Source organism: Erythranthe guttata, chromosome 7, assembly GCF_056151865.1.
Source record: "Erythranthe guttata isolate IM_541 chromosome 7, IM_541, whole genome shotgun sequence".
Classification (NCBI taxonomy): Eukaryota; Viridiplantae; Streptophyta; class Magnoliopsida; order Lamiales; family Phrymaceae; genus Erythranthe; species Erythranthe guttata.
In genome coordinates, this window is record NC_142539.1 from 10,191,859 (window position 1) to 10,218,055 (window position 26,197).

Here is a 26,197-nt window from a genome sequence, read left to right on the forward strand (position 1 = left end):
CGGTAAGAGATTATGGAATTAACTTGGCGGCGAATTTATGCAAGCCCCATTTTTTCTTTGTTCAAACCAATGTTGTAAAAAGCTGTAATCGGGTCGGAGGCGGTCAGGCACGGACTCACGATTAATTGGTCCAGCGGTGATTAATCGGTGATAAATCGAAAATATATAAATTTTTAAATTTTAATATAATATATATCTAGGTATTATTTATAAATACTCAAAATATATATAAAAAGATAAATAAACATAGTTATATCTCCATCATGTATATATATCCTAATAACATAATAAAAGTTTAATAATAATAAGATCATAATACATAAATATCCTTATAAATTATAAATAAAAATGCAATTTTGTTTTTTTAATTTACATTCATTCTTGAACATTTCTAGCGTACATCATTAGTTCTTTAACAATAACGGTTAACGTAAACAAAATAAAGCATAAACTCGTTTTTTTTTTTTTTTTGTTCGGCCAAAAGATTTTATTATTCCATTTAAGATAGGAAAGAGGGGGCCTCGTTAAAACCTTGTGGGCCTAACACAAGGAAAAATAGTATCCCTGCAATGGAAATAAAAAATCAGCGTCTAAGGTAACTAGACTATTACAAATATGACCCAAAATGGGGGTGTAAAATGCCAATATTAAAGTATGTAATGCGGCTATTCTTAACCACCCCCAACTTTCTTGTACTTCGCCGAAAAGCCCCACAGGTGGGGGTCAATTTGTAATTTTTGAAATTCCGCCTCCCTAGCCAACATCTTTTTGAATAATGCAGAATCACCCCTATGCTTATTCCATCTTCCCATTCGCTACAACCAATGACTCTCTCTTCCAATATCCGAAAAGTCCACCCCCAACACAGCGTGCTCCTACCCCTCCTCCTTAGATGTAGTTCCGTGTGTCTCATTTACGAAAATTCGCAATACCAAGCTTATCACTAATGTATGCAGCCTTCACTTCTTGAGGCATACTGCTCCCGGAGAAAACCTCTTGATAAGATTTATGTGTATATACCCAATTGGCTAAACGGTCTGCCACCGTATTCTCTTGGTGAAACATGTGATCTTATGATATGGTCAAAACTCTTGCATGCAAATCCGATATACGTCCAAATCCCACGCCACTCTCAGTTTCTTGATCGCGTTGACTGTTAAAAGAGAGTCCGTCTCGACTACAACTGCTCCAATCCCTAACGAATGACACAGGTGAATACCCACGGCCACCGCAAAAATTTCAGCAAAATTATCCGTACCTCTCCCAAAGAAAGCCGAAAAGCTTGAAATAATACCACCTTCTGAATTGCGAATGATGCCCCCGCCCGTACACATCTCGTCTTTCGCAGACCCATCTGTATTAAGTTTGTATTTTCCAAGAGCAGGAGGCTCCCATTTATGCCATACTCCATGCCTAACCATTGGTTGTGGCCCGTAAATACCTACTGCTGCCAGCTCTAGGAGTTGCGTGGACATTTGGCGTGGTCTGTGTACGATACTCAGGTATTTTACTTTATGGAGCACACGTTGGCATATATCAGTCGCTGTCATAACCCCTCCGTCATAAGTTGGGATTTTTTATTTAAACTCCCAACTTTTAATTTGAAAAAAAAAAACCGATTTTTGCCACCGTGTTTGACCCGCCGTAAAGGTTTGACCGCCTCACGGGCAAAAAACCGATTTGTCAAACCTTTACACTAAAATCGTAAAGGTTTGGGACCGCCTCCCCCTCGGAGACCGATTAATCGCGCCTGGGCAGATTTTTAGAACACTGGTTCAAACACACGTAAAAGGGTTCCTTAGTTCAAGCCCACAAATTTACCTAATTTTCTTATAGCAAGACCAAAGAGGACGAATATGCCCTCATCCATAAATACTACCAAAATACAAACACAAACCATAAAGTGGCTCTCGTGAGTAAATATATACCATAAGAAAGAAGTTATTTGTATCTTTAATGTGAAATCAAGTTTATATTTTATTCTAAATGATGGATCGAATTATATATACATTTTGATGTATAATAATATAATATTATTCTAAGACATATCGAATAAAAATGGGAAAAAAACACTAAAAATAATTCGACACATGCAACGCATGTGCACTTGGCTGGTTTAAAAAAAAATGAAAATTTTGACTTGGAATTAATCACATAGAATATAAATAGAGGATCTATAGCAAATTGCCCCAATACATGATTTTCTTTGGATAAATCATAATCTCACATTTTGAAATTAGGGGTAATATGCTAAGAGCCCCTCAAATCAAACATAATTTGAACTAAATGACAACCTTAAATTTAATCTTTTAATTAAATCCTTATTTTCAAATAATATAGGAACCACATCCTTTAATTTTTTTAGTCCCTAGTTTGCCCTTATACCCTAAATATAATATCTACATTCACGTTTCTCCAACTTATCAGATTTTCTCTTATTTTCTTTTCTCTCTACTTCTCTCTCATTCTCTACCTCTCGTTTTTTTGCGTCTCTCAATCTCTATCTCTCCACATATCTCTCGCCGCTCAGTAATGGTTGGGCTGGTGACGGCGGCTATGGGCGGTGGCTATGATCGGTGGGCTATGGTGGCGGAGAACAACAGATCTGCAAATTCCGGCGGTTGATCAAGAGGGTTTGGTCGAGGCGGCGGTTGCCGCTGAAGGCCACGGCGGCGAGTGGAGGCGGCGGCCGCCGATGGAGGCGGTGGCGGCAGGTGGAGGCGGCGGCGGCGGGTGGAAGGCGTGCTGGGGGTTGTGCGGACGGGGCTGTGATTATGGTTGAGATGTTATGGAAAGTATTTTTTGAGTAATCAATTGGATCTAATTTCCTGTATTTAGAAAGTGAATTCCCTCGTCAGATTCGAACTTCCATAATCCTAGACCGTGTCGGAATGCCTCGTTTTCGTAAAGTTACGAAGTTTAAATGAAGATGGTGTTTAAGAGAGGTAGATGTTGGGTAAGCGTGGTTTATTTGATTATCAACAGATTCATTCAAGAGTGGGATCCAAGTTGAAGCAGTCGGGTTGTTTGCATTAGTACCCCAATTTGGGGACCTTAGTTCGTAAATTAGTTAGCTATTGGGCTGCTAGTTCTAGGCTTTCCTTTTTTCGCCCCTCTTTGGGCCGTTTTGTAATTAGAAAAGTTAGGGGAGTCTTTGACTTTTCATTGCCATTGTAGAGGAACTTCAAGGGGGCCATCAGCAAAATTTAAAGGAAAAGTTTAAGCACAAGAGTCATCTGCAAAATATAGTATTTTGACTTTGACACGCGCAATTAATTTTAACGAAAAAATTAACGGAAACTACCAATATCAACCACATGAGGGTTATGTGCTGACATTACGAGCACATGGAGCCATCTGCAAAATTTGGTAACCACAGGGGGGTCAAGTGCTATTTACCCATTTTTTATACAACACATGTGGTTTTGCCTTCTTTCTAAGCAATACGAGGTTCACGTAGTCAATACGATGCCACCCAGAATGAAATTGCATTACGCATCTAAGATAACTTTAGCAACGTACTTCTATGATCGAGATTATGATTTTTAATTGGAAATTTTGCGAGAATATTAGTGAAAATACTTTATACTTTTCTCATCTTTCTTGGCGAAATGTGGAAGTTTCTTTTGATGCATTTACATCCCATTTGAAGGACGACCCTTATACTAACGGAATATGTTATTGTTAACCTCAAATTTAAATATCTGCAAAATAAATTACAAGACAAGAAATATAGGAACAAATAAATATATTTAATCAAAACGAAATGGGTTACAATATTTGTTGATTCCTCTTATGCTTCTCCTAGATTTAATCCAAGGGCCGAAGCTTGTTCTTGAATTGAGAGCTTGATTCCTCCGTTGATTTGCGGAAGTAGATATGAATATCTAGAAATAGATTTGTGGATATGGTGCCTTGATGAAGATGTAGAACCTCCGCGGTTGTTGCTCTTCGTCGTGGCAAGAGCTCGAGACTTGAGAGCTTTTGAGTGCTTGATGTACGCCTTGCTCGATGCTAGTGTCCTTCTCTTGTATATGTTTAATACCTCCTTTTATAGCCTCAATTTAGGGTTTCTTGACTTGAAACATGGGCCGGTGGACTTGGACACTTGCAAATTCATGTGGTCTAGCTTTTTATAAGACCAAATGACTAACCCGAATAAATAAGAATTTAGTGCTTATTTTGGGTTAACTCACATAACACATTTGTGAAGCCCAAATATAGTGTGGACTTCGACATAAAGTCCAAATTCATCACGGGCTTGTAACCGATTTATTTGGGTTATTAATTTGTAATTTAATCTAAAAAATTTGATATAATCCCAAATTTTTTATGGACTTTTAATCGAGATCCGAATTAATAACCAATTTATTTAGGTCATTAATTCGTAATTTAATCTCAATTTAGATGTCAACAAATGTCCCCACTTCAAGACTCGTCGGAGAACATGTCAAATCCCTATGGAAGACGAGACTTGAAGTATCATTATCTTCTTCTGTTTTTTTTTTTATCTTTTTTTTTTATCTTTTTTTAATTAATAAACCCAACTTATAGGATTTAATTTGGGCCTTCACTTTAGGGACTTGATTGAAAATTTCATCTTCTTATAATCGAGGAGCTCAATTACAATTTGTAGATACTTAATATGAGAATTAGCCACAAAACCTTTAATGGCCCACTTATACAATATCAGATAGCAGTAGCATCAAGTAGGGGTGGTAAACGAGCCGAGCCGGCTCGAAAAAAGCTCGAACTCGAGCTCGGGTTTTTCGAGCTCGAGCTCGAGCCTAAAATTAGTTGTTCGGCAGCTCGCGAGCTGCCTTCTCTCTTTTTTTTTTCTTTCTTTATATATATATATATATATATATATATATATATATATATATATTATTCTTATTCTTCTTCTTCTTATTATTATTATTATTATTAACTAAATAGTAAATAGTCTATAATAATAAATATATCTAGTATTTAAATAAAAACAAATCTATATTACTTAAAAAATTCATAATAATATAAAATATAATAATAATAATAATAATAATTATAATAATAATAATAATAGACAAAATAAAAAATATATATAACTAGAGTTCATTATTTATTTTATAATTGTTTTTTTATTTTCCTATGAATAATTTTTAATAAAAAAAATGATTTTAATAAAAAAAAAAATTAAATAAGCTCGAGCTCGAGCTCGAGCTCGCCAAAATTGGCTCGAGCTCGAGCTGGCCAAAAGAGTCGAGCTCGGCTCGTTCCCACCCCTAGCATGAAGCACGCAGCAAACTTCCTTTTCCCATCCCTTTTTTTTACTATTAATTTTTTTTAAACAATTTATTGTGGGCCCCACCATTAATGTTTTTGTAGGCCAAACATATGACTATCGAAGACATCTTCTTCCAAATTAATGAGGCTACGAACAACAAAACCCAAACGATCTCCCAATTTTTATTTTTTTTAATTAATAACTTGAAAATTTCCTTTGGAACATAAATCTCACTCTCCAAATATAGTGATTTATACGAAGAAAAGAAATCTTTGCCTTGTGAAATTTCCTCAACAATCTTTATTGCTTTCTTGATCAATAATTCGGGAGAAAAATATAAAAGGAGCCTTAGTAGTAGTCTTTATTCTTCATTCACGTATTGCATAAGCAGTAGACATCTCTTCCTTTCTTCTCGTAGTATTTTGGTTGATCAAAAGGTAAAATTTGTCCCAAGTTAACACGAACAATCATCTTGAAGAGCAACGCACACAACGTGTTTGTGAATTTGACTCAATGAAAAAAATAAATTCCAAATTGTCGTTTATATCTGAATTTGCATTCAACTTTCTTCTAGCAGAATTTATCATCATTCCTCTTCCTGCTTCTTGCTTCTTATCTCTTTTTTTTTTTTTGATAATCTTTAGGGAACTCGTGGAGATGTACATCGAAGATAGAGATGAACCTTTCCTATGCATCGTTATTCGCACTGATAAGGACAACTTCAAAATTAAAGGTACAACCTTGCGCGTTCATGAACCGACTTCAAACTGGCCATCTTCCCAGTCACGATCTATCGAAAAATCCATGCACCTCTCCAATTGGTCCGAGGAGGCCACTAGGGAAACAATTGACTCTCTTTCCGGCTCTTCTTCCCGCTCACGAGTCTTGCTGTTGAGGTCCTCACTTCCCGACGAAAAAGCTAAACATGTGGATTTTATACTCGCACATCGTCCTTTCTCATTCAAGGGAGGCTCGTGGAAGATTCCACTGTCCAACTTCGGAGAGGTGTCCTTTTACGTCGGCTATTGGGAGTGGACGGAAGTCGTGCTAGGCCATTATGCGGACACCCTTCGCCAAGCCAAGATATATGCAGCCGTTCATGCCTCGCTATTCACGTACGTCTACAACAAAAAGGTTCTTCGAGCTTTCCTTGAACTATGGTGCCCTTCTACGAACACATTGCACACGACCAATGGAGAATTATTGATCTCCTTATGGGACATACGCGGACTGTGCGGGCTGCCCATTCATGGAGACTTCTACGACGAAGTGGTTCCTTCAGCAAAAGAGCTCCTCAATAATGACTCTGGTGGAATTTCCTTACCTCGTAATTCTAAATACCTATTCATGGCTTACCACAGACTTTCAAAGGATTCCAGTGGCATACTACTCTCCGATTGGATTGACTTTTGGTTCAAAGGACCATCTAGATATAGCGAGCCTCCTTTAAGGTTATCAAGAAAGAGGACTTCTAGGACAAAACTTTGTCGCAGACCTTGTGGAAAGGTCGATGCGTCAAAGTTATCTCGCCCCAAGGAATAAGACCTACCGTTTGCAGCACTCAAAATCGAGGAAGACATTACAGAAGAAACTTACTTGACCGCGTTCATTGCATGTTGGCTTTGTAGTTTTTCTCTCTCTCATGGATCAATTGATAAGATACGAGCCTCTATTTTCAAGGTTTCAAATCAAATGGCTAGAGGAGAATATTTTTTGTTGCAGATCCTATACTAGCGAGCATCTACCGCGGCTTAAGGGGAATATCTACATCAGAGAATCTAGGCGAGTCTCCTATTACCTTCCCCATTCACTATCTCTATGCATGGGTAGGACATACTCTCGAGACCCACTTTCATTCCAAACTCGAGATAATCGGCGCTCATATGGTGAAATATGCGGGAGAGAACATGGCTAAACATATTTATCTCGATGAGGCACGTGACTTGTTTCATAATATCAATATGTCAAAGCTCCGAGACTTGTGGTATTCCAATCAAGAAACTTTAGTCACAGATGATGCCAAACTCTCCAGCAAATGAAAAAATATTCTTGTGGATTTGCGATCCAGCTATTTGACCTTCCGTTGTGAAGCAGAACATATCATTGAAGCATACATTCCTAATAGATTCAGCCGCCAACATGGTTTTTGCCAAAGCATTCCGGGTGACTTAAAGAAAAAGATATTGACTTGTGAGTTGCATGAACTCATCCGATTTTGGATATCTTGTACTTTATTGGGTACATCCTCTAAGCTTATTATGCTAAGTGACACATCTTCCTTTCCTTTGGTGACAAAAGAATGTACAGAATGGTGTGAAAAAAGTTGGAAAACTTCTTTAGGAGCAAACACTAAGTTATCACTCAATCTTGGTCACACTATTCAAAGAACTTCAGCAAAAGACCCCAAAGAACCTTATGTTTCTTCATCTATCGGAAAGGGAAACATTGCGCAAGCTGCGGAGACTTCTACTAGGAAGCGGCGTATTTCTCTTGATAAAGTGGCCTCTAATCCTACATTTGAAGCTATTCATGGTGAAGGGAATGAGATCATCTCCGCGCTTTTACCTTTGACCAACAAGTCAAGCAACCAATGTCCATCGAAAGAGACATCCAAGGTTTTTACTTAGCCATTGCAAATTCCTCATTTTTTTACGTCGTGCCCAGTTCTTCATTGCCTTTAGACGGATCAGTAAAACAAATCATCCTATTTTTCTTTATTCATTTTTTTATTATTTTTTTTTTCTCATTCTTTTTAGCTTCTCGATTTCGAAGAGGGTGTTCGTCTTACTTCTCAGGTGAGCTTGGGGTCGGTAAACGAGGCCAACTTTTTGGGTTTACATGAAATGGATGCCACCTCACGTCCTCAAGACAAACGGCAGAAAACAACTTCTCTTTCAGTGGAGAGGATTTTTACCGAACAAAAAAAGACAGTTTCTCCCGTTCCTGCAATCGAGAAGGCATATGTTGAGGTCTCCGAGTTTTATCCTCAGATCATCAAAAGTGTAGCCGAAAGAGTACTTTTGAATTTCTATTGGCAAAGGATTTCCCAAATGATCATGAACACTTCATTTCAACAACTTTTCGAGGTAAGGCCAGCAATCAAGAAAGTGCTCAAAGACATGCAAGCTTACATGAAATATATATCACCCTTGGAGAAACGCTTGAAGTCATATTTCGAAGATGTTTCACAATACACAAAGGTCAAGTCGGATTTCATGCAGAGAGAGCCACAAGAGATGCACGAGAAGTCTCTTTCGCTTGCACAACAAGATCTTTTTGAGGCTGAACTGCAAGAGAATGAGCTCGTCGAGATGGTGAATAACGTGAAGGCTGAAATTCTTGAAATCCCCAAGCAACTAGAAGAGCTCAGGAACAAGAAAAAATCAGCAAGTTCATCCCTTGGTAAGGTCGAAGGAGATTTGGCCAAGGTCCAGCAGGTTGTGACTATGAAAAGAGAGAATATTTCCCGTCTTGGGAACACACCATTCTTATCTAACCATGAGGTGGAAGCTTTGGAGAAGATGGAAGTGCTACTTGAAGAATCTCGACGGGAACTAGAAACTTTTGATTTGTTCTCTTAGGTGCTTTCGAATGTTTTTTATTTTTTTATGTCATTTTACTATCTTTCGATGTAAGAGAATATTCCATCTTTTTATGCAATAGAATTTTCTCTTGCTTCTCATAAGTCCTTATTATCGTCTTGGCATCCCTCTTTCATCTTTATGTAGCAAATGAAAACTTTGGATGATTACATCGTGCACACTTTTGGATCCGCCTGATAAATTGGTTACCTTAAAAGAAAATTAACCAAACTTGCTTAGTATAAACGTAGTTACAACGAATATTTTTTTTTGGTTTGACTAAACTTCGAATATGGGTCTAAGCTACCTAGGTACCCTCCTCAAAGGGATCAAGTCATAATGTAGTTCAAGCGAACAACTTAGAACAATATTTTTTCTTTTTTGTTTTTTGCTTTTTTTTTTTTTTGACTGAACTTTGAATATGGGTTTAAGCTGCCTACATACCCTCCTCAAAGGGATCAAGTCATAACGTAGTTCAAGCGAATAACTTAGAACATCCTTTTTTTTTTTTATTGAATTTAGAATATGGGTCTAAGCTGCCTACATACCCTCCTCAAAGGGATCAAGTCATAACGTAGTTCAAGCGAACAACTTAGAACAACCTTTTTTTTACTGAACTTAGAATATGGGTCTAAGCTGCCTATGTACCCTCCTCAAAGGAATCAAGTCATAACGTAGTTCAAGTGAACATGCAACATCAATTCCCCATGTTCTTTTCCTCGAAGGTAGATGTTCCTTCAAGGTTAGTAACGGCTTCAAGAATTTCCCATTTAAAGGGCCAATTCGTAATCCATCATTGTCCACCAACTTGTAGGCACCGCTAGTGCAAGCCTCCTTCACTACATAGGGGCCGTCCCATTTAGACGTGAATTTGTTCCCCATTTGTTGGGTGAGGGTAATTGGCCTTCTTACTGCGACAACTAAATCTTCAACTTGAAATGATCGAGGGCGGACCTTTTTATTGAACACTTTAGACATGCGGGCTTGATAGAATTCAAGTTGCTGCTGAGCTTCTAATCTCTTCTCATCTAGTGCCTCCAGCTCCTCAAGTCTAAGACGAGCATTATCTTCGGCGGTTAGCCCTTCTTGTACAACAATACGAAGCTAAGGTATTTGACTTTCAAGTGGAAGGATAGCTTCTACCCCATAAACCAAGGAGTACAGGGTGGCTTGATTTGTAGTCCAATATGTCATTCTAAATGCCCATAGAGCTTCCCCAACCCTCTCGTGCCAATATTTCTTTGACTTTGAAACTAATTTCTTCAAAAGATTGCACAAAGTTTTGTTGAACGCCTCTGCTAGACCATTCACTGCCGCATTATACATTGAGGACTTGTGTTGCTTAAACCCAAATTGCACACATAGTTTATCCATCGACTTGTTGTAAAATGGTTTTACATTATTGGTAATGATGCATCGAGGTATTCCATATCTAAAGATAAGATGGGAATGAATGAACTCGACCACCGTTTTCTTCTTCACTTTCTTCAAAGGAACAACTTCCGCCTATTTGGAGAAGTAGTCAGTAGCTGCCAGTATAAAAGCGTGACCTCCGGACGACTTAGGAGAAATAGGTCCCACGACGTCAAGACCCCACAAATCAAATGGCCATGAGGCGACTGTAGGATGTAGGGCTCCGGAGGTTGGTGTATGAAGTTCGCGTGTAGTTGACAAGCTTCACATCTCCTTGCATAATACAAGCAATGTTATACCATCGTAGGCCAATAATAGCCCATTCTTTTAATTTGAAAGTGTAGCTTCGGACAGGACTGATGAGCACCACAAACTCCGGAATGTGCTTCCATCATTCCTTCAGCCGACTCCTCACCGTACAAACAACGCTGGTAATTTCCTTCAAAAGACCGACGATAAAGCGTATCCTTGTAAAGAATGAAACGCAGCGCCCTTTTTCTTACCTCCGTCTTATAATGAAGAACTTCCCCGGGTAACTCTCCATTTTTCAAGTAATTGATCAATGGTTTTCTCCAATCTAGATCATCCTTGATTGAAATTGATGTAGCGTTAGCGTCTTCATGACTGACTTCAATGAATGATGGTACAATCTAACGATTACACACAGGAACACTCGTTGTCTCTTCTTCCGACAAAGCTAAAATGGTTGCTAGATTAGCTAGCGCATCGGTCATCCTAACACGACCTTTTCAAATTTCGCCACCAAGTTCGAAGCGTGTTGACACAAAGGAATAAGGTTTTCTTTCCTAACCTCGTATACTTTCAAAAGTTGGTTGATAAACAATTTCGAGTCACCATAAACTTCAATCTCCGTAATATTCATTTCTAAAGCCATTTCAAGACCAATGATCAAAGCTTGATACTCGGCGACATTATTGGAGCAGAGCTCGCCCAGTACCACCGAGATGTCAAAACTTGTTTCTCGGGTGACACAAAAACAACTCCTGCCCCCAATCCATCAGACCGGGCGGCCCCATCAAAGAACATTTCCCATGTCGGAAGAACTTCGGTAAAGAAAATATGTCTTCATCAGGGAAGGTCATCGGATAACTCCCACTCCGCCAGAATAGGGTGGTCGGCTAGAAAATTAGCTAGTGCCTGCCCTTTAACAGATTTTTGAGGCACATACATTATCTCTTATTGATTGAACATGATAGACCACTTTGCTAATCTTCCAGATAGCACTGGCTTTGACATCACAAACTTGACTGGATCGGCACGTGAAATGAGTCGTATGGACTATGCTTCGAAGTAATGCCTCAATTTCTTAGTCGCGTAGAATATTGCCGAGAAGATTTTCTCCACCGGGGAGTATCTCAATTCATTCTCCGTTAGAGTTCTACTCAAGTAGTACAAGGCACCCCGCTTTCATTTTCTTGGGCCATAAGAGCACCGACGGACCTTTCCTGAGCTGCTATGTATAATGTGAGTGGCTTTTCGGGTATAGGAGCCCCTAAGACGGGCGGATTTAATAAGTACTTCTTTATGCTTTTAAAAGCATTTAGACATCCTTCATCCCATTCGAAAGGTGCGTCTTTCTTCATGAGGTGATTGAATGGTTGACATCTCCCAGCGAGATTTGATATAAACCTTCTTATGAATGCGAGGTTTCCTTGTAAACTTCTCAACCTTTTCAAATTTCTAGGCGCAGGAATCTTTTGAATGGCGTCTATCTTAGAGGGATCAACCTCTATACCACGATGACAGACTATGAAGCCAAGAAACGTGCCAAAAGAGACACCAAAAGCACACTTAAGAGGATTCATCTTTAAGTTGTATTTTCTCAAGCGTTCGAATACAATCCGAAGGTCTCTCAAATGATCACCTCTCTTGTTTGTTTTGACAACAAGGTCATGGACATAACACTCCACCCTTTTGTGCAGCATGTCGTCAAAGATGTTTTGCATGGCACGTCAGTAGATGGCGCCCGCATTCTTTATTCCAAACGGCATTACTTTGTAGCAGTAGATTCCCTTTGGCGTGCGAAATGCCGTGTATTCTTCATCTTCCGGAGCCATTCTAATTTGATTGTAGCCGGAAGAGACATCCATAAAAGAAAATGATTCATGTCCTGTTGTTGCATCAAGCCATCAAACATGAGCTCGATGATAGGTAAGGGGAAATCATCCCTAGGACAAGCCTTGTTCCAGTCCCGAAAATCAATGCCAATGCGTATTTGACCATTCTTCTTCTTGACTGGCACAATGCTAGAGATCCAAGTTGGGTACTTGACCTCCCTGATGAATCCTGCATCTATGAGCTTGTTGACTTCGGTTTCAATTCGAGGAATTAACTCGAAACGAAGTACACGTCGCGATTGTTTTACAGTGCGCACTCCATTTCTTATACCAAGGTGATGGATTGCGATTTTGGGATCCAGCCCGGGCATTTCTTTGTATGTCCACGCAAACACATCTTTGTATTCTCCTAATATCTCAAGATATTGTTCCTCCTCTTTAGGACTCAAAATTGCACTCACGAATATTGGGCGGGGTTCATCTAATGTGCCTAGGTTCAGTTCCTTTAACTCATCAACAATAGCTTGCCCTCCATCCTCCAGTTGCACAGGGGCTTCTTGTATTTCATCTTCCGAAACTTCCTCTTGATCATCAACAATACTTGCATAATGACTGCTCACGACAATTTTGACTTCGTCTTCGCTTCGATTTCCGTTCTCTTTAGAGGCATGATGGATGGTAACACGTTGTTTTACCTTCACTAATTCATTCATGGCAATAACTAAGAGCAGTTGGTCCCTTTGGCGTGATCGAGGCATTTGACGAGCTTGAGCTTCATCCGTTGATTCAAACACATCTATCTCATCCTTTCTCACTCTTTTTGTGATGGTTCCTATTGTGATTTCCCAGTCGTGAGAACACTGAACGAGTGTCTGTAGAAAGTTTATTGTGAACACTCGAGACATTATTAGAAGGACCAAGCCTTTCAAAGACAGTGGGTCACGCAACATGAGTGTCAAGTCTTTCAAAGACAGAAGATTGGGCGGTAGGAGCCTCAATTCGATCAAAAGCAGAAATGCGACCGCTGGTTTTCTTTTGATTTCCAACACCCTTTATGGTGATATGATGGACGTTGGCGCACTCTTCTTTCCTTGACACGCGTATTCTAACTGGCTCGATGGGAGTGAATCCTAAACCGACTCTGGGTTGATTAACGCGAAAACCTTGTCTTATTAATGTCCTTTGTGTTTCATTTAACCCATAAATCTTTTCGCCCGTCAACTCAGGTTTTAGTTTGCATAGCCGAGATGGATTAGAGAAGTTGTAACCAGACTGGGGTACAACATCACGTGTATGCTCATTCGCCAATGGACTTAAGCCGATAATAGGCATGATTAAATCTTCTGTAATAAGGTGGCAATGGCTTGGCTCTTGCTCCTTCAGTCGTTCTTGTCCATCCTTTAATAATTTGGTGCACTCACTGAACAAAATTTTGCTTCCCCGGCGTGACCGGGGAGCGCAACGAAACACTGGCAAACTCAACTTCCTCACAGCTCAGTCATTTTTGCTCATCGGAGCTTCAACTGAAGTGGCCACCTTCTCGTCCTCTATGCAACCGATCTTCGTCGGTACAAGTTCCAAATGATTCCATTAATAGATTGACATATCGGCGTCTTTGAAATCACTGTTTTGCACGTCAGGTTTGACTCCAGATACGATTTCGCATCCGCAAAGTGTGATTCTGCTTCAGTAAAGGGCTTCGCATTAGCATCGACCTTCATCATTTCTCCATTCCTCAGGTATTTGAAGCATTGATGATGGGTGGATGGGATAATTCCATTTTCGTGAAGCCGTGGCCTTCCTAATAACAAGTGATAAGAAGTTCTTGCATCAATCACATGGAATAGTTTTCTTGCCGCTAGCTCTTCAATTGTGAGGTCTAAACGAACCATCCCAATAGCTCTTTGGCCTTCTTGGTTAAATCCTTGAATAGTAAGGCGGCTGCGAGACAAATCTTCGATAGCAATCCCCAACTGTCTCATGGTGGATTTTGGTAAGATATTAACAGCAGACCCTCCATCGTTTAGTATACGGTTAATTTTTTGCTCGTGTATGAATCCCGAAACAAAGAGCGGACGATTGTGAGGTTTAGATCCCAACAACAAGTCATCGTCCGTGAAAGTCATAGTAGCACAACAAGGAATATAATGTTTATTGTCGCTCTCATCCGAATTAACGTATGCTCTTTCAACTTTTTACAAGAAGAAATCTTTCGGAAAGAACTCTTTCAATGTCACGTGCTTGGGAACCGAACTTCCGTAAGATTGTCTTGAAGCATTACATGAAGTTTGTCAACACGTCCCCTTTTTCTCTGCCGATGTGTCACTAGAATCTATTCTCCCTTATCCTCAATAGAAGAAATGGGGTTTTCATCGTGTATGACTTCCTCCTCATGAAATAAAGCCCTTACCAATTGTGGTTCCAAACTCCCAAATTGAAATGCAGACACTTTCTTCGCAGGTGCAGACGGGCATTTTTGGGTGTTCCATGCGGGATATGTGTCGCTTGAGAGTGGAGTGACACTTGTAACATTCGAGTTGGCAACATCTTCAGTATCTAGTATTATTTTACCATCTCTCGCGAGTCTCATGATCTTCTCTTTGACCTCGAAGCATTTTTCTATGGGATGGCCAACAACTCAATGATATTTGCAATACTTTGGGTCATCCATCATTCCTACTTCTTCGGGCCGTTTTGGTTCCGGCAAGTCAATCAATTTCCTTGCCAGCAACTCATCAAAGATATGGGAGACGTCCGATTCCGGAAAACGGTATCTTTCTCTTGCATTTCCTTCAACGTGGGTCGATGTCTGTCGTTTGATATTCGATGTTCACCTGTTTTGTCATCTTCGTTCTTCGAAGGAATTTTCAAACCCACTGCTTTTATGGTTTTATGGTCATTGACTCCTTGGTAGAAGTTTTAGAGGATTTTTGGTTTCTCTTAAAATCCTTTATTTCCCCTTTTTGACCATCTAGCGGGAGTGCAATCTTATGGTTCGCGATGCTCAACTCCATATCATGGGCACCCATAGCCAATTCTTCAAAAATTTGAGGCTTAATCCCTTGTAAGATGTAGAGAAGCCCCCGATGCATCCCTTGGATACACATCTCAATTACCGACACTTCCGATAGCTTATCCTTGCAATTTAGACTTAGTGCACACCAACGGTTGATGTAATCCACAACCGGTTCATCTTTCAACTGTTTCGCATTGGTAAGATCGATCATACTCACAGTACGACGCGTGCTGTAGAAGCGATTCAAGAATTCATGTTCCATCTCTTCTCAACTGTTGATGGACTCGGGTTCCAAATCGAAATACCAATCGAAAGCATTTCCCTTGAGTGGTTTTACGAATTGTTTCACCAAGAGATCGCCGTTAGTCCCCGCATTGTTGCAACTTTCGATAAAATGAGCAATATGTTGCTTGGGGTTCCCTTTTCCATCGAACTGTTGAAGTTTTGGGGGTTGGTATCCCGCTGGCATCCTCAATGCATCGATCTGCTTAGTGTACGGCTTTGAGTACATGGGTAAGACTTGTGATGGTCCGCAATATTGCGCTTTGATGGTATTGGCAACCATCTCTTGCAATTGTTGAACAGATAGTGTGGCAACAGACATCGATGAATGAGCGACGCCTTGCACAAAGTCCGGCTTGGGCTGTGCTTCTTCCACTTGCATTGCTTTCTCGTCACGAAGCGGGTAAGATTCGTGCTTCGGGATAAACTCCCGAACCTCTGACTGTTCCAACTTATCCATTAATTGATCGATTTTATGTCTTTGTCTTCGACTATTTTTTGAAGATTAGCCACTATTTGGGTCAGGTGCGCCAATTTCTCATCCACGGAAGTCCCATCAACCACCATGACCGGCAATGTGGTGAAGGCTTGAGATTAGGAGTCGATCTCTTCCGAGCCTGAAGAGCTTGAGCCATTTGACGTAGTTGTATTATCGATCTTGCCCCCGGTGGATGATAAACCAACAGCAGTGGCAGTCTCGGCAGCCTTTGGGATCAAAGAGTTTTGGTTCTTCTTTGGAGCCATTGGATCGTTGAACAAAAAATATGTGCTTCAACGTAGGAGAGGAGATGAGAGGCAAAGTGGTCCCACCGGGCGTGCCAATTTGTTAACCTCAGATTTAAATGTCTGGAAAATAAATTTTAGGACAAGAAGATATAGGAACAAATAAGTATATTTAATCAAAATGGAATGGGTTACAGTATTTGTTGATTCCTCTTATTCTTCTCCTAGATTTAATCCAAGGGCCGAAGCTTGTTCTCGAATTGAAACCTTGATTCCTCCGTTGATTTGCGGAAGTAGATATGAATATCTAAAAATTGATTTGGGGATTTCTAGATCTTGTGGATATGGTGCCTTGATGAAGATGTAGAACCTCTGCGGTTGGTTGTTACTCTTCGTCGTGGCAAGAGCTCGACACTTGAGAGCTTTTGAGTGCTTGATGTACGCCTTGCTTGATGCTTATGCCCTTCTCTTGTATTTCTTTGATACCTTCTTTTATAGGCTCGATTTAGGGTTTCTTGACTTGAAACTTGGGCCGGTGGACTTGGACACTTGCAAATTCATGTGGGCTAGCTTTTTATAAGCCTAAATGACTAACCCGAATAAATAAGAATTTAGTTCTTATTTTGGGTTAACTCACGTAACACATTTGTGAATCCCAAATATAGTGTGGACTTCGACATAAAGCCCAAGTTCATCACGGGCTTTGATTTGAGATCCAAATTAGTAACCGATTTATTTGGGTTATTAATTTGTAATTTAATCTAAAAAAATTGATATGAGCCCAAATTTTTTATGGACTTTTAATCGAGATCTGAATTAATAACCAATTATTTAGGTCATTAATTCGTAATTTAATCTCAATTTAGATGTCAACAGTTATTTCGCAGCGAACAGCGATGGTATTTATTTTCTGGTTGCGGCGCTTTACCAAGAGCAATGAAGAAGATGTATGACTGGAAAAATCATACATGACAGTCGATACAATTTTATTTGAAAAATAGCTCCCCAAAAGTCCCAAAAGTCACACCATTTAGAGACTGCACTTTTTATCTTTTACCCGTTTTTTTTTTTGCTAATATTTGGAGCACGAAGTAGTTTTTTTAGCAATTCGGTATGACATAGGGGTACTAAACACTACATTAATCTTTGATGTAACTAAACACTACTTCAATCTTATCTACGAATAATCCTCACGTAAAATCCAAAATCGTTAAACTAAACGATTAATATATTTTGCTTATGAGGTCAACTGTTGAATTAGGGCTGAATTTGAAATTTTTCATTGAGAAAATTGTATTCAGACCCCTGCATTCTTTTAAAATAATCTAAAAACCCCTAAAATATTATCCAACCCTAATTTCATCATTTAATCAATTTTGACAAACGACCTCGATTTCTACCACCATTACTGTTGACCGTTGACCGCCATTGACTTTTTTTTAAACCTTTTCTTTTTGGCATTAACTTTTTCTTAATACGGTTTTTACGCCGTTCACTGACATTGTATTCTCGGTTAACAATGTTGACATTTTTTATTTTTCTTGATTTTTTTTGAACTTTTTCATGTGACTTTTTTTCCGATCAACACAATATTATTACTATATGAGACAATAATAATACTATAATAATATCTAGTATCGTAATATTAAAATTACAAACTTCTAACAAAGTTTTTATCTAAAATTCCGAGGCCTAAATACAATTTAAAAAATTCTAAAATCACCGGCCGTTAATTTTTATCTCTTTTTTTGTCTTAAAAGTTTTACGTCATTGAGCTGCGTTGACTTTTTCCTTTTTTCTTTTATTTTGACTTCTTTTATGATATTATTTTTCTCGCTGAATATCAGCTTTGACTTTTTTTTTTTAAATTATATTTTTCCATTACTCAACAATTTAAATAAAAATCAAGAAAAAAAATGTCGACGTTGTTAACCCGACATTCAACAACGGCAAAAAAAGATGAATCGAAAAAAGAGTTAACCAAGTTAAAAGAAGGTCAACGTCGGATTACCCAATTTTGAAAAATCTGGGTCATTGGTTAATTGATGAAATTAGGGTTAAATTATGGTTCGATAAAATTTTAGGGGTTTTAAGAATATTTCGAAAGAATACAGGGGTCTTATTACAATTTCTGAAAGAAAAATTCCAAATTCAACAATAATTCAACCGTTGACCGTTACTTCTTAACGGTCAAACAGACGGAGGGACTAAATGTGTTAAAATGTGACAACATTAGTGTGTATTTTGTTGACGGCGGTAGATGAGGGACCAAAAGTGAAAAACGTGCAAACTTGGGGGACCAAAACTGTAATTATCTCGTAGGTACCACTTCATTCTTCACTAAAATTATCTTCATAAAATAGCTGAAAAGATGAGAGGAACTGAAATAACGCTTATTCGTAGAGCAATTACTGCTGCATATTCTCACCATTACGGTATTTTCGCTGATCCCCTTTCTTTATTATGTTCAAAATTTCCTTTTCACGTAAAACCAGAATAGATTTGAATTTTATAAATGAAGTAGATGATGTTGTTTTGTTATTTCGTCAAATGGCAAAAATGCAGCCACAGCCATCCGTTATCGAATTCACCAAACAATTGCATGTTGATGTCAAGATGAAACATTACTCCGTTTCCCTTAAAATGTTCGACGAAATGCGTCAATGGGCTGCCCCTATGAATGAGTACACGATGACAATCTTGATTAATTGTTGTTGCCTCTTGAAACACGCAGACATTGGTTTTGCTTCCTTCCAAAGGGTTGAAACCTCATAATCATATATATTATGTCCTTATTCGTACACTTTGTGAAGAAGGATTTGTAGGGGAGGAAAAAGATGCGCTTATAAAATGGAGAGAAGTGGATGCGTGATTTCGACAGTTGATAGAACTGAATTTTCTATTCTTTTTAAGGAAATTATTATTATTATTATTATTATTATTATTATTATTATTATTATTATTATTATTATTATTATTATTATTATTATTATTATTATTATTATTATTATTATTATTATTATTATTATTATTATTATTATTATTATTATTATTATTATTATTATTATTATTATTATTATTATTATTATTATTATTATTATTATTATTATTATTATTATTATTATTATTATTATTATTATTATTATTATTATTATTATTATTATTATTATTATTATTATTATTATTATTATTATTATTATTATTATTATTATTATTATTATTATTATTATTATTATTATTATTATTATTATTATTATTATTATTATTATTATTATTATTATTATTATTATTATTATTATTATTATTATTATTATTATTATTATTATTATTATTATTATTATTATTATTATTATTATTATTATTATTATTATTATTATTATTATTATTATTATTATTATTATTAATATTATTATTATTATTATTATTATTATTATTATTATTATTATTATTATTATTATTATTATTATTATTATTATTATTATTATTATTATTATTATTATTATTATTATTATTATTATTATTATTATTATTATTATTATTATTATTATTATTATTATTATTATTATTATTATTATTATTATTATTATTATTATTATTATTATTATTATTATTATTATTATTATTATTATTATTATTATTATTATTATTATTATTATTATTATTATTATTATTATTATTATTATTATTATTATTATTATTATTATTATTATTATTATTATTATTATTATTATTATTATTATTATGAAAAAGCTGAGGTAGTTACAACCACCACTGAGGTATGGTCAAATTATGAAAAAGCTCCTCATGTTTGGGTAATTACAATCTCCCCTCAACTATAAATCTTCTTACATGTCCACCATTGCAGTGTCAAATTTAGTGGAATCTTTTTATTTTGAATTGCATCTGTGTATGAAAAAAAAATGTGTTATTTGGTAAATTTCATATCAATCTTCAAAATAATAAATGGCACATGATTCTACTTTTAATCCTAATCAAATCAATCATATTTTATGACCATACTAAATGAAAATCAAATAAAACAATATTTTTTTCATGAAATAGTGTGAGGCTGAAATAACTAAATGCATTAACATGTTTGTGAAGAACATAATTTAGTAAAAACATATTTTTATTTTAAATTTTAGTTATAAATAATAATTCTAATTTAAAAGAAAAATATTTAGAGAAAAATAATAATTCAATTTTTTTAGGATTAAAATTAGCATTATAATTATAATTAGAATTAAGTTTACGATTACGGTTAGGAATAGAATAAGGATTATGATAACATTAAGATTAGAATTAGCATTATAATTGGTATTATCATTAAAATTAGCATATTAGGATTAACATTAGCATTAATATGAGTATTATTAGGACCAATGTATTAGCATTAGCATTTCAAAATATTAGGATTAGTAATAATATTAATATTAGTATTAATTAGCATTAATATTACTATTACTATTAGTATTATTATTATTATTTTAGTATTGTATTAGTATTAATATTACTAGAAGTATTACTATTGGTATTAGTATTTATATCCGTATTCGTATTCGTATTACTATAAGTATTAGTATCGGTATCGGTATTAGTATTCGTATTCGTATTAGCATTAGTATTAGCAATAGTATCCGTATTAGTATATGTATCAGTAATAGTATTAGTATCAGTACTAGTATTAGTATCAGTATTATAGTATTAGTATGAGTATTAGTATGAGTATGTTTATGAATATCAATCAATGTTCTAAAAACTGAAAATCGGGTCGGACGCGGTTAGACACCGCCTCATGATTAATCGGGGCGGCGGTTATTAATCGGCGATAAATATGAAATAAATCGGTTTTTAAAATTTAATATAATATATTTTTAGATAGTATTTAGAAATACTCAAAACATATATAAAAAACATTTAAATAGGGTTATATCTCCATCATTTATATATTCTAAAAACATAATAAAATTTTAATAATAATTAGTTCATAATACAATATAATCCTTATAAAATACAAATAAAACGCAAATGTTTTGAATTTAAATTTATTCTTGAACATTGACAGTATATATCATTAGGTTCTTTAACCATAACAATTAACATAAAAAAATAAAGTATAAACTCATTTTTTTATTAAAATCCCAACTTTTATTTTGAATTAAAAAAGAAAAAGAAAAACCTGATTTTTGACCCATTTTTTTCCCACCAAAGCCCGCCTCCAAGGTTTGACCGCCTCAAGGCCCTCAACCCGCCTAAAACCACCTCATAGGTCAAAATCCATTTTTTCAAACATTTTCACCAAAATCGTAAAGGTTTGGGACTGGCTCCGCCTCGAAACCGATTAATCGGCCGCCTCGGCCGAGTTTTAGAACACTGGTATCAGTATGAGTATTTATATTAGTATTAGTATTATTATTAGTATTAATATTAGTATTAGTATAAGCATTATTATTAGTATTAGTATTAGTATTAGTATTAGTATTAGTATTAGTATTAGTATTAGTATTAGTATTAGTATTAGTAATAGTATTAGTATTAGTATTAGTATTAGTATTAGTATTAGTATTAGTATTAGTATTAGTATTATTAGTATTAGTATTAGTATTAGTATTAGTATTAGTTTAGTGATATATAGGGTATTCTTCCTTTCGTGTTCACCACATCGTTCTGTCACGGTAGTGGCGTATACGTCTACATCATGGATTGGACGCCGTTAATCACGTTTCAGTATTATACACGAGTTTTGCTTTTCGCGTTTCTTTATTTGAATTAGATTTGTTAGAAAGAGATCGACACTTACATGATATTTGTTATTTTTTTTTCATTTTGAAACAAACCTCTATAAAACGCACGGGTGAAATGTCATTTTCTTTTCATTCTGAAACTGACCTCCGTACAACGCACGGGTGAAGTACTAGTTTTAATCATAGCCATATTCAAGGTTTCATTGGATGCCGAAGAGTGGATGGATGCGGCACGGAAGGCAGTGGTAGGGCTAATGTGCAAAGCTCGATGCAAATTCCAAATGGTAAGAGATGATGAAATTAACTTGGCAGCGGATATATGGAAGCCCCATTTTTTCTTTGTTCAAATCAAGGTTGTAAAAAGTGTAATCGGGTCAGAGGCGGTCAAACAAGACTCACGATTAATTGGTGCGGCGGTGATTAATTAGTGATAAATCGGAAATAAATCAACTTTTAAAATTTTATATAATATATATCTAGGTATTATTTATAAATGATCAAAACATATATAAAAAGATAATTGAACATAGTTACATCTCCATCATGTATACATATCCTAATAACATTATAACAGTTTAATAATAATAAGATGATAATACATAAATATCCTTATAAATTATAAATAAAAATGCAATTTTTTTTAATTTACATTCATTCTTGAACATTTCTGGCATACATCATTAGTTCTTTAACAATAACGGTTAACATAAACAAAATAAAGCATAAACTCATTTTTTTTAATTAAAATCCCAACTTTTATTTTGGAAAAAAAAAAACAAAAACCGATTTTTGGACGATTTTTGCCACCGCGTTTGACCCACCTTAAAGGTTTGATGACTCGGACCGCCTCAGACCGCCTTAAATCGCGTCACAGGAAAAAAACCGTTTTTTCAAACATTTACACTAAAATCGTAAAGGTTTGGGACCGCCTCCCCCTCGGAGACCGATTAATCGGTCACCTCGGCCGATTTTTAGAACACTCGTTCAAACACACGTAAAAGGGTTCCTTAGTTCAAGCCCACAAATTTATCTAATTATCTTATATCAAGACCAAAGAGGACGAATATGCCCTCATCCACAAATACTACCAAAATACAAACACAAACCATATATTCATACTTTTAACTTGTTCAAGACCAACCAAGAAAAGAAAACAAAACAAAATAAAAAAATGTCCGACCTGCCACCGCCGCACCACCTCCTCGACGCCGACATACAACCCACTTGCACACGATCACCCCTCCACCACCACCAATCCACCACTTTTTATACTAAAATTTTTGTTGGTAGATTCGAAAACATTAATCGAGCATTGATTTCTTGAAAACGAGCATTGATTCCTTGCTAAATATGCGTGGTGAACATTAATTGATGGTTATTTCTTGTTGGGTTGCAATTTTTTGGTCGATTTAGGATTAAATTTTGAGATTGAAATCGAATCTGGGAAATCGGCGTGTACGCACCGATTTTTTTGAAAAAGTCGGCATATTCAGAACGCTTATTTTTGGAAAAATTGGCATTGTATTAATCGATTTTTGTTTGTGAAACTCGGCATGTGTATACCGATTATTTTTCAAAAAATCGGACTGTGTATACCGATTTTTGGTATCGGCTTTTTTTGTCAGAAAAAAAACCGACACACAAAATAAAATAAACGGCTAACACATATGTTATTACGTTTTTCACCCTCATAAACCACCATCTCCTTATATTCCAACTCCATTGGGAATGTTTGGTGATTATTTCATTATTTTGATGTTTAGGTTTCTTGGTGGTTTGTAAAGAAGGAGGAGAAGAAGAAGAAGGAGATTTTTAAATTGTGAAATAATGGGTGTGTTTGTAGGTTTATTTTATTTGGAGTTCCACAGAGGAAATGAGTTTTTTTTTTTTCCTTTTTTTCAGTTGTGTTAATTTGGTCTTGAATTTCATTATTGGTAAATTAGTATTTTTACGTTGGTGGTCTTGTACAAAGAAATTTGTGGGTTTGCATATATCCGCCGCCAATTAACTTATTTATTTATTTTTTATTTTTAAAGTACCCTTTAGTTTGAGTTATGCAATTATTTTTTGTTTTTGCTTTATATTATTTGAATATAGGTTTTTTTAGACTTTATATCTATGGATATTTCATGAGTTAATTTTTTTGTTGGCATGCATGTTTCGATGTGATTATATTTCTCGTGTTTTACCAGATGAGTTAATTTCATCCCCGAAATATTTCATGTAAGTTTTATTTGAATTGAGAGATTTAAAATAACTTCTCAGCTGGAAACAATTTGAAATCCCCTACAATTGCCAAGAATTTAACAAATAATGAGAGCTAAGAATTTGAAACTATTGTCAAATAACTCAATCATAACAAACTTAATGAATATGAACTTCATTATCAAATCATTTCATCCAAATACACCCTTATAGTTTTAGTGTGAGTTTAAAAAAATAAATCGTTAAGAGAAGTACGTTAATATGATTAGTAAATAAAAGTGCATATTTTTAATAAATTTTAGTGTTCAAACTATAGAGGTAATAGTAAAGTGGCTCTCATGAGTAAATATAGACCATAAGAATGAAGTTATTTGTATGTTTCAATGTGAAATCGAATTTATATTCTATTCTAAATGATGGATCGAGATATATATATATATATATATATATATATATATATATATATATATATATATATATATATATATATATATATATATATATATATATATATATATATATATATATACACATTTACATTTTGATGTATACTAATATAATATTATTCTAAGACATATTGAATAAAAACGGGAAAAAAACAGATTAAAAATAATTCGACACGTGCAACGCATATGCACTTAGCTAGTTTATTAAAAAAAATGAGAATTTTGACTTGGAATTAATCACATAGAATATATAAAGGATCTATAACAAATTGCTCCAATATATGATTTTCTTTCGATAAATCATAATCTCACGTTTTGAAATTAATAGTATATGATTTTCTTTGGATTCATGTATTAATTATTTCAAGATTTTGCGTCTCAAATTTCCCTCATCAAGTCAACTATTTAATTAATGAGTATGGATGATTGAAGCAATTTAATTAGTTCAATTTACATAGTTATATATGTACACAGTTGTTGAATTAAAATAGCTAGAATACATATATCTAGAAATAATATATTGAGTAAAGTTAAATATTAATTTTATACAGTTATTCTTTAAAACCCTAATCTTTTGTATTGGTCTAAATATTATTTAGTAATATTATACTTATTACTACTATAGTATTATCAATTCATGATATTATTGACTTAATTATTTCATCTCAATTGAAAAAACATCTTGAAGGGACCATCCTTATTTTGAGTATTTGTAATCATAATGTCGTTAAAATTTGTTAAAATATGTATTATATAAAATAAGTTACTTAGATTCCATAAATTATGTTGTTAATTATAGTGTTGAATGACAATCGTAGTCAAGGGAAATCAAGACTCTTAAAATTAGTATTTAGTTTATTGTCCTACTAATTTCATGCAAATATATGGCTATAAAATGGTGGGGGGCAAAAAAATATAACCACACACAATTACAAATCACTAGTTCAATCATGTCTCCTCCAAGCATCACTATATTTTTCTTAATTATTTTATCATTGAACTTTTGTCAGGAGAGTGAAGCTATGAGGAGGCATGTAATTAAAATTTTCAATCGTATGCCAGAAGGTACCCCGGCAATAACAGTTCATTGTGCTTCTAAAAATGACGATCTTGGATATCGTCTTCTTTATACTGGTCAGGATTTCAATTGGTCGTTCAGAAACAACTTTTGGAGAAATACTCTTTTCTTTTGTCGATTTTCGTGGGGCCAAAAGACGATTGCTTTCGATGTGTACAACGATCACTGGGGTGTATATCATCACACATTTACTTATGCAGCGAACATACACGGTGTCCTTGCCGGTTTTGATGAAACACCAACAGACAATATGGTTTTAGTGCAGGCGTGGCCATAAATTGAATGCACTATTTTATTTGTACTCCGAAATATTGAGGGTTATATATATGGTGAAATATTGGCATTGTTTTACAAGAATGTTGTGG

The 26,197-nt window shown here is 35.4% G+C and overlaps 2 protein-coding genes across 2 annotated transcripts; both read right to left on the bottom strand.

The window, feature by feature from the left end:
* Positions 1–9,465: 9,465 nt before the first annotated feature.
* LOC148769181 (uncharacterized) lies at positions 9,466–11,155 on the bottom strand. The gene is made up of 4 exons (XM_088820278.1): positions 11,006–11,155; positions 10,560–10,910; positions 10,000–10,353; positions 9,466–9,951 (listed from the first exon to the last, which is right to left on the bottom strand). Exons 1-4 carry the CDS (start codon positions 11,153–11,155, stop codon positions 9,466–9,468), a joined length of 1,341 nt encoding a protein of 446 aa, XP_088676404.1.
* Positions 11,156–12,271: 1,116 nt separating this feature from the next.
* On the bottom strand, positions 12,272–14,464 carry LOC148769182 (uncharacterized). The gene is made up of 3 exons (XM_088820279.1): positions 13,964–14,464; positions 13,311–13,736; positions 12,272–13,210 (listed from the first exon to the last, which is right to left on the bottom strand). Exons 1-3 carry the CDS (start codon positions 14,462–14,464, stop codon positions 12,272–12,274), a joined length of 1,866 nt encoding a protein of 621 aa, XP_088676405.1.
* Between the last annotated feature and the right edge of the window lie 11,733 nt (positions 14,465–26,197).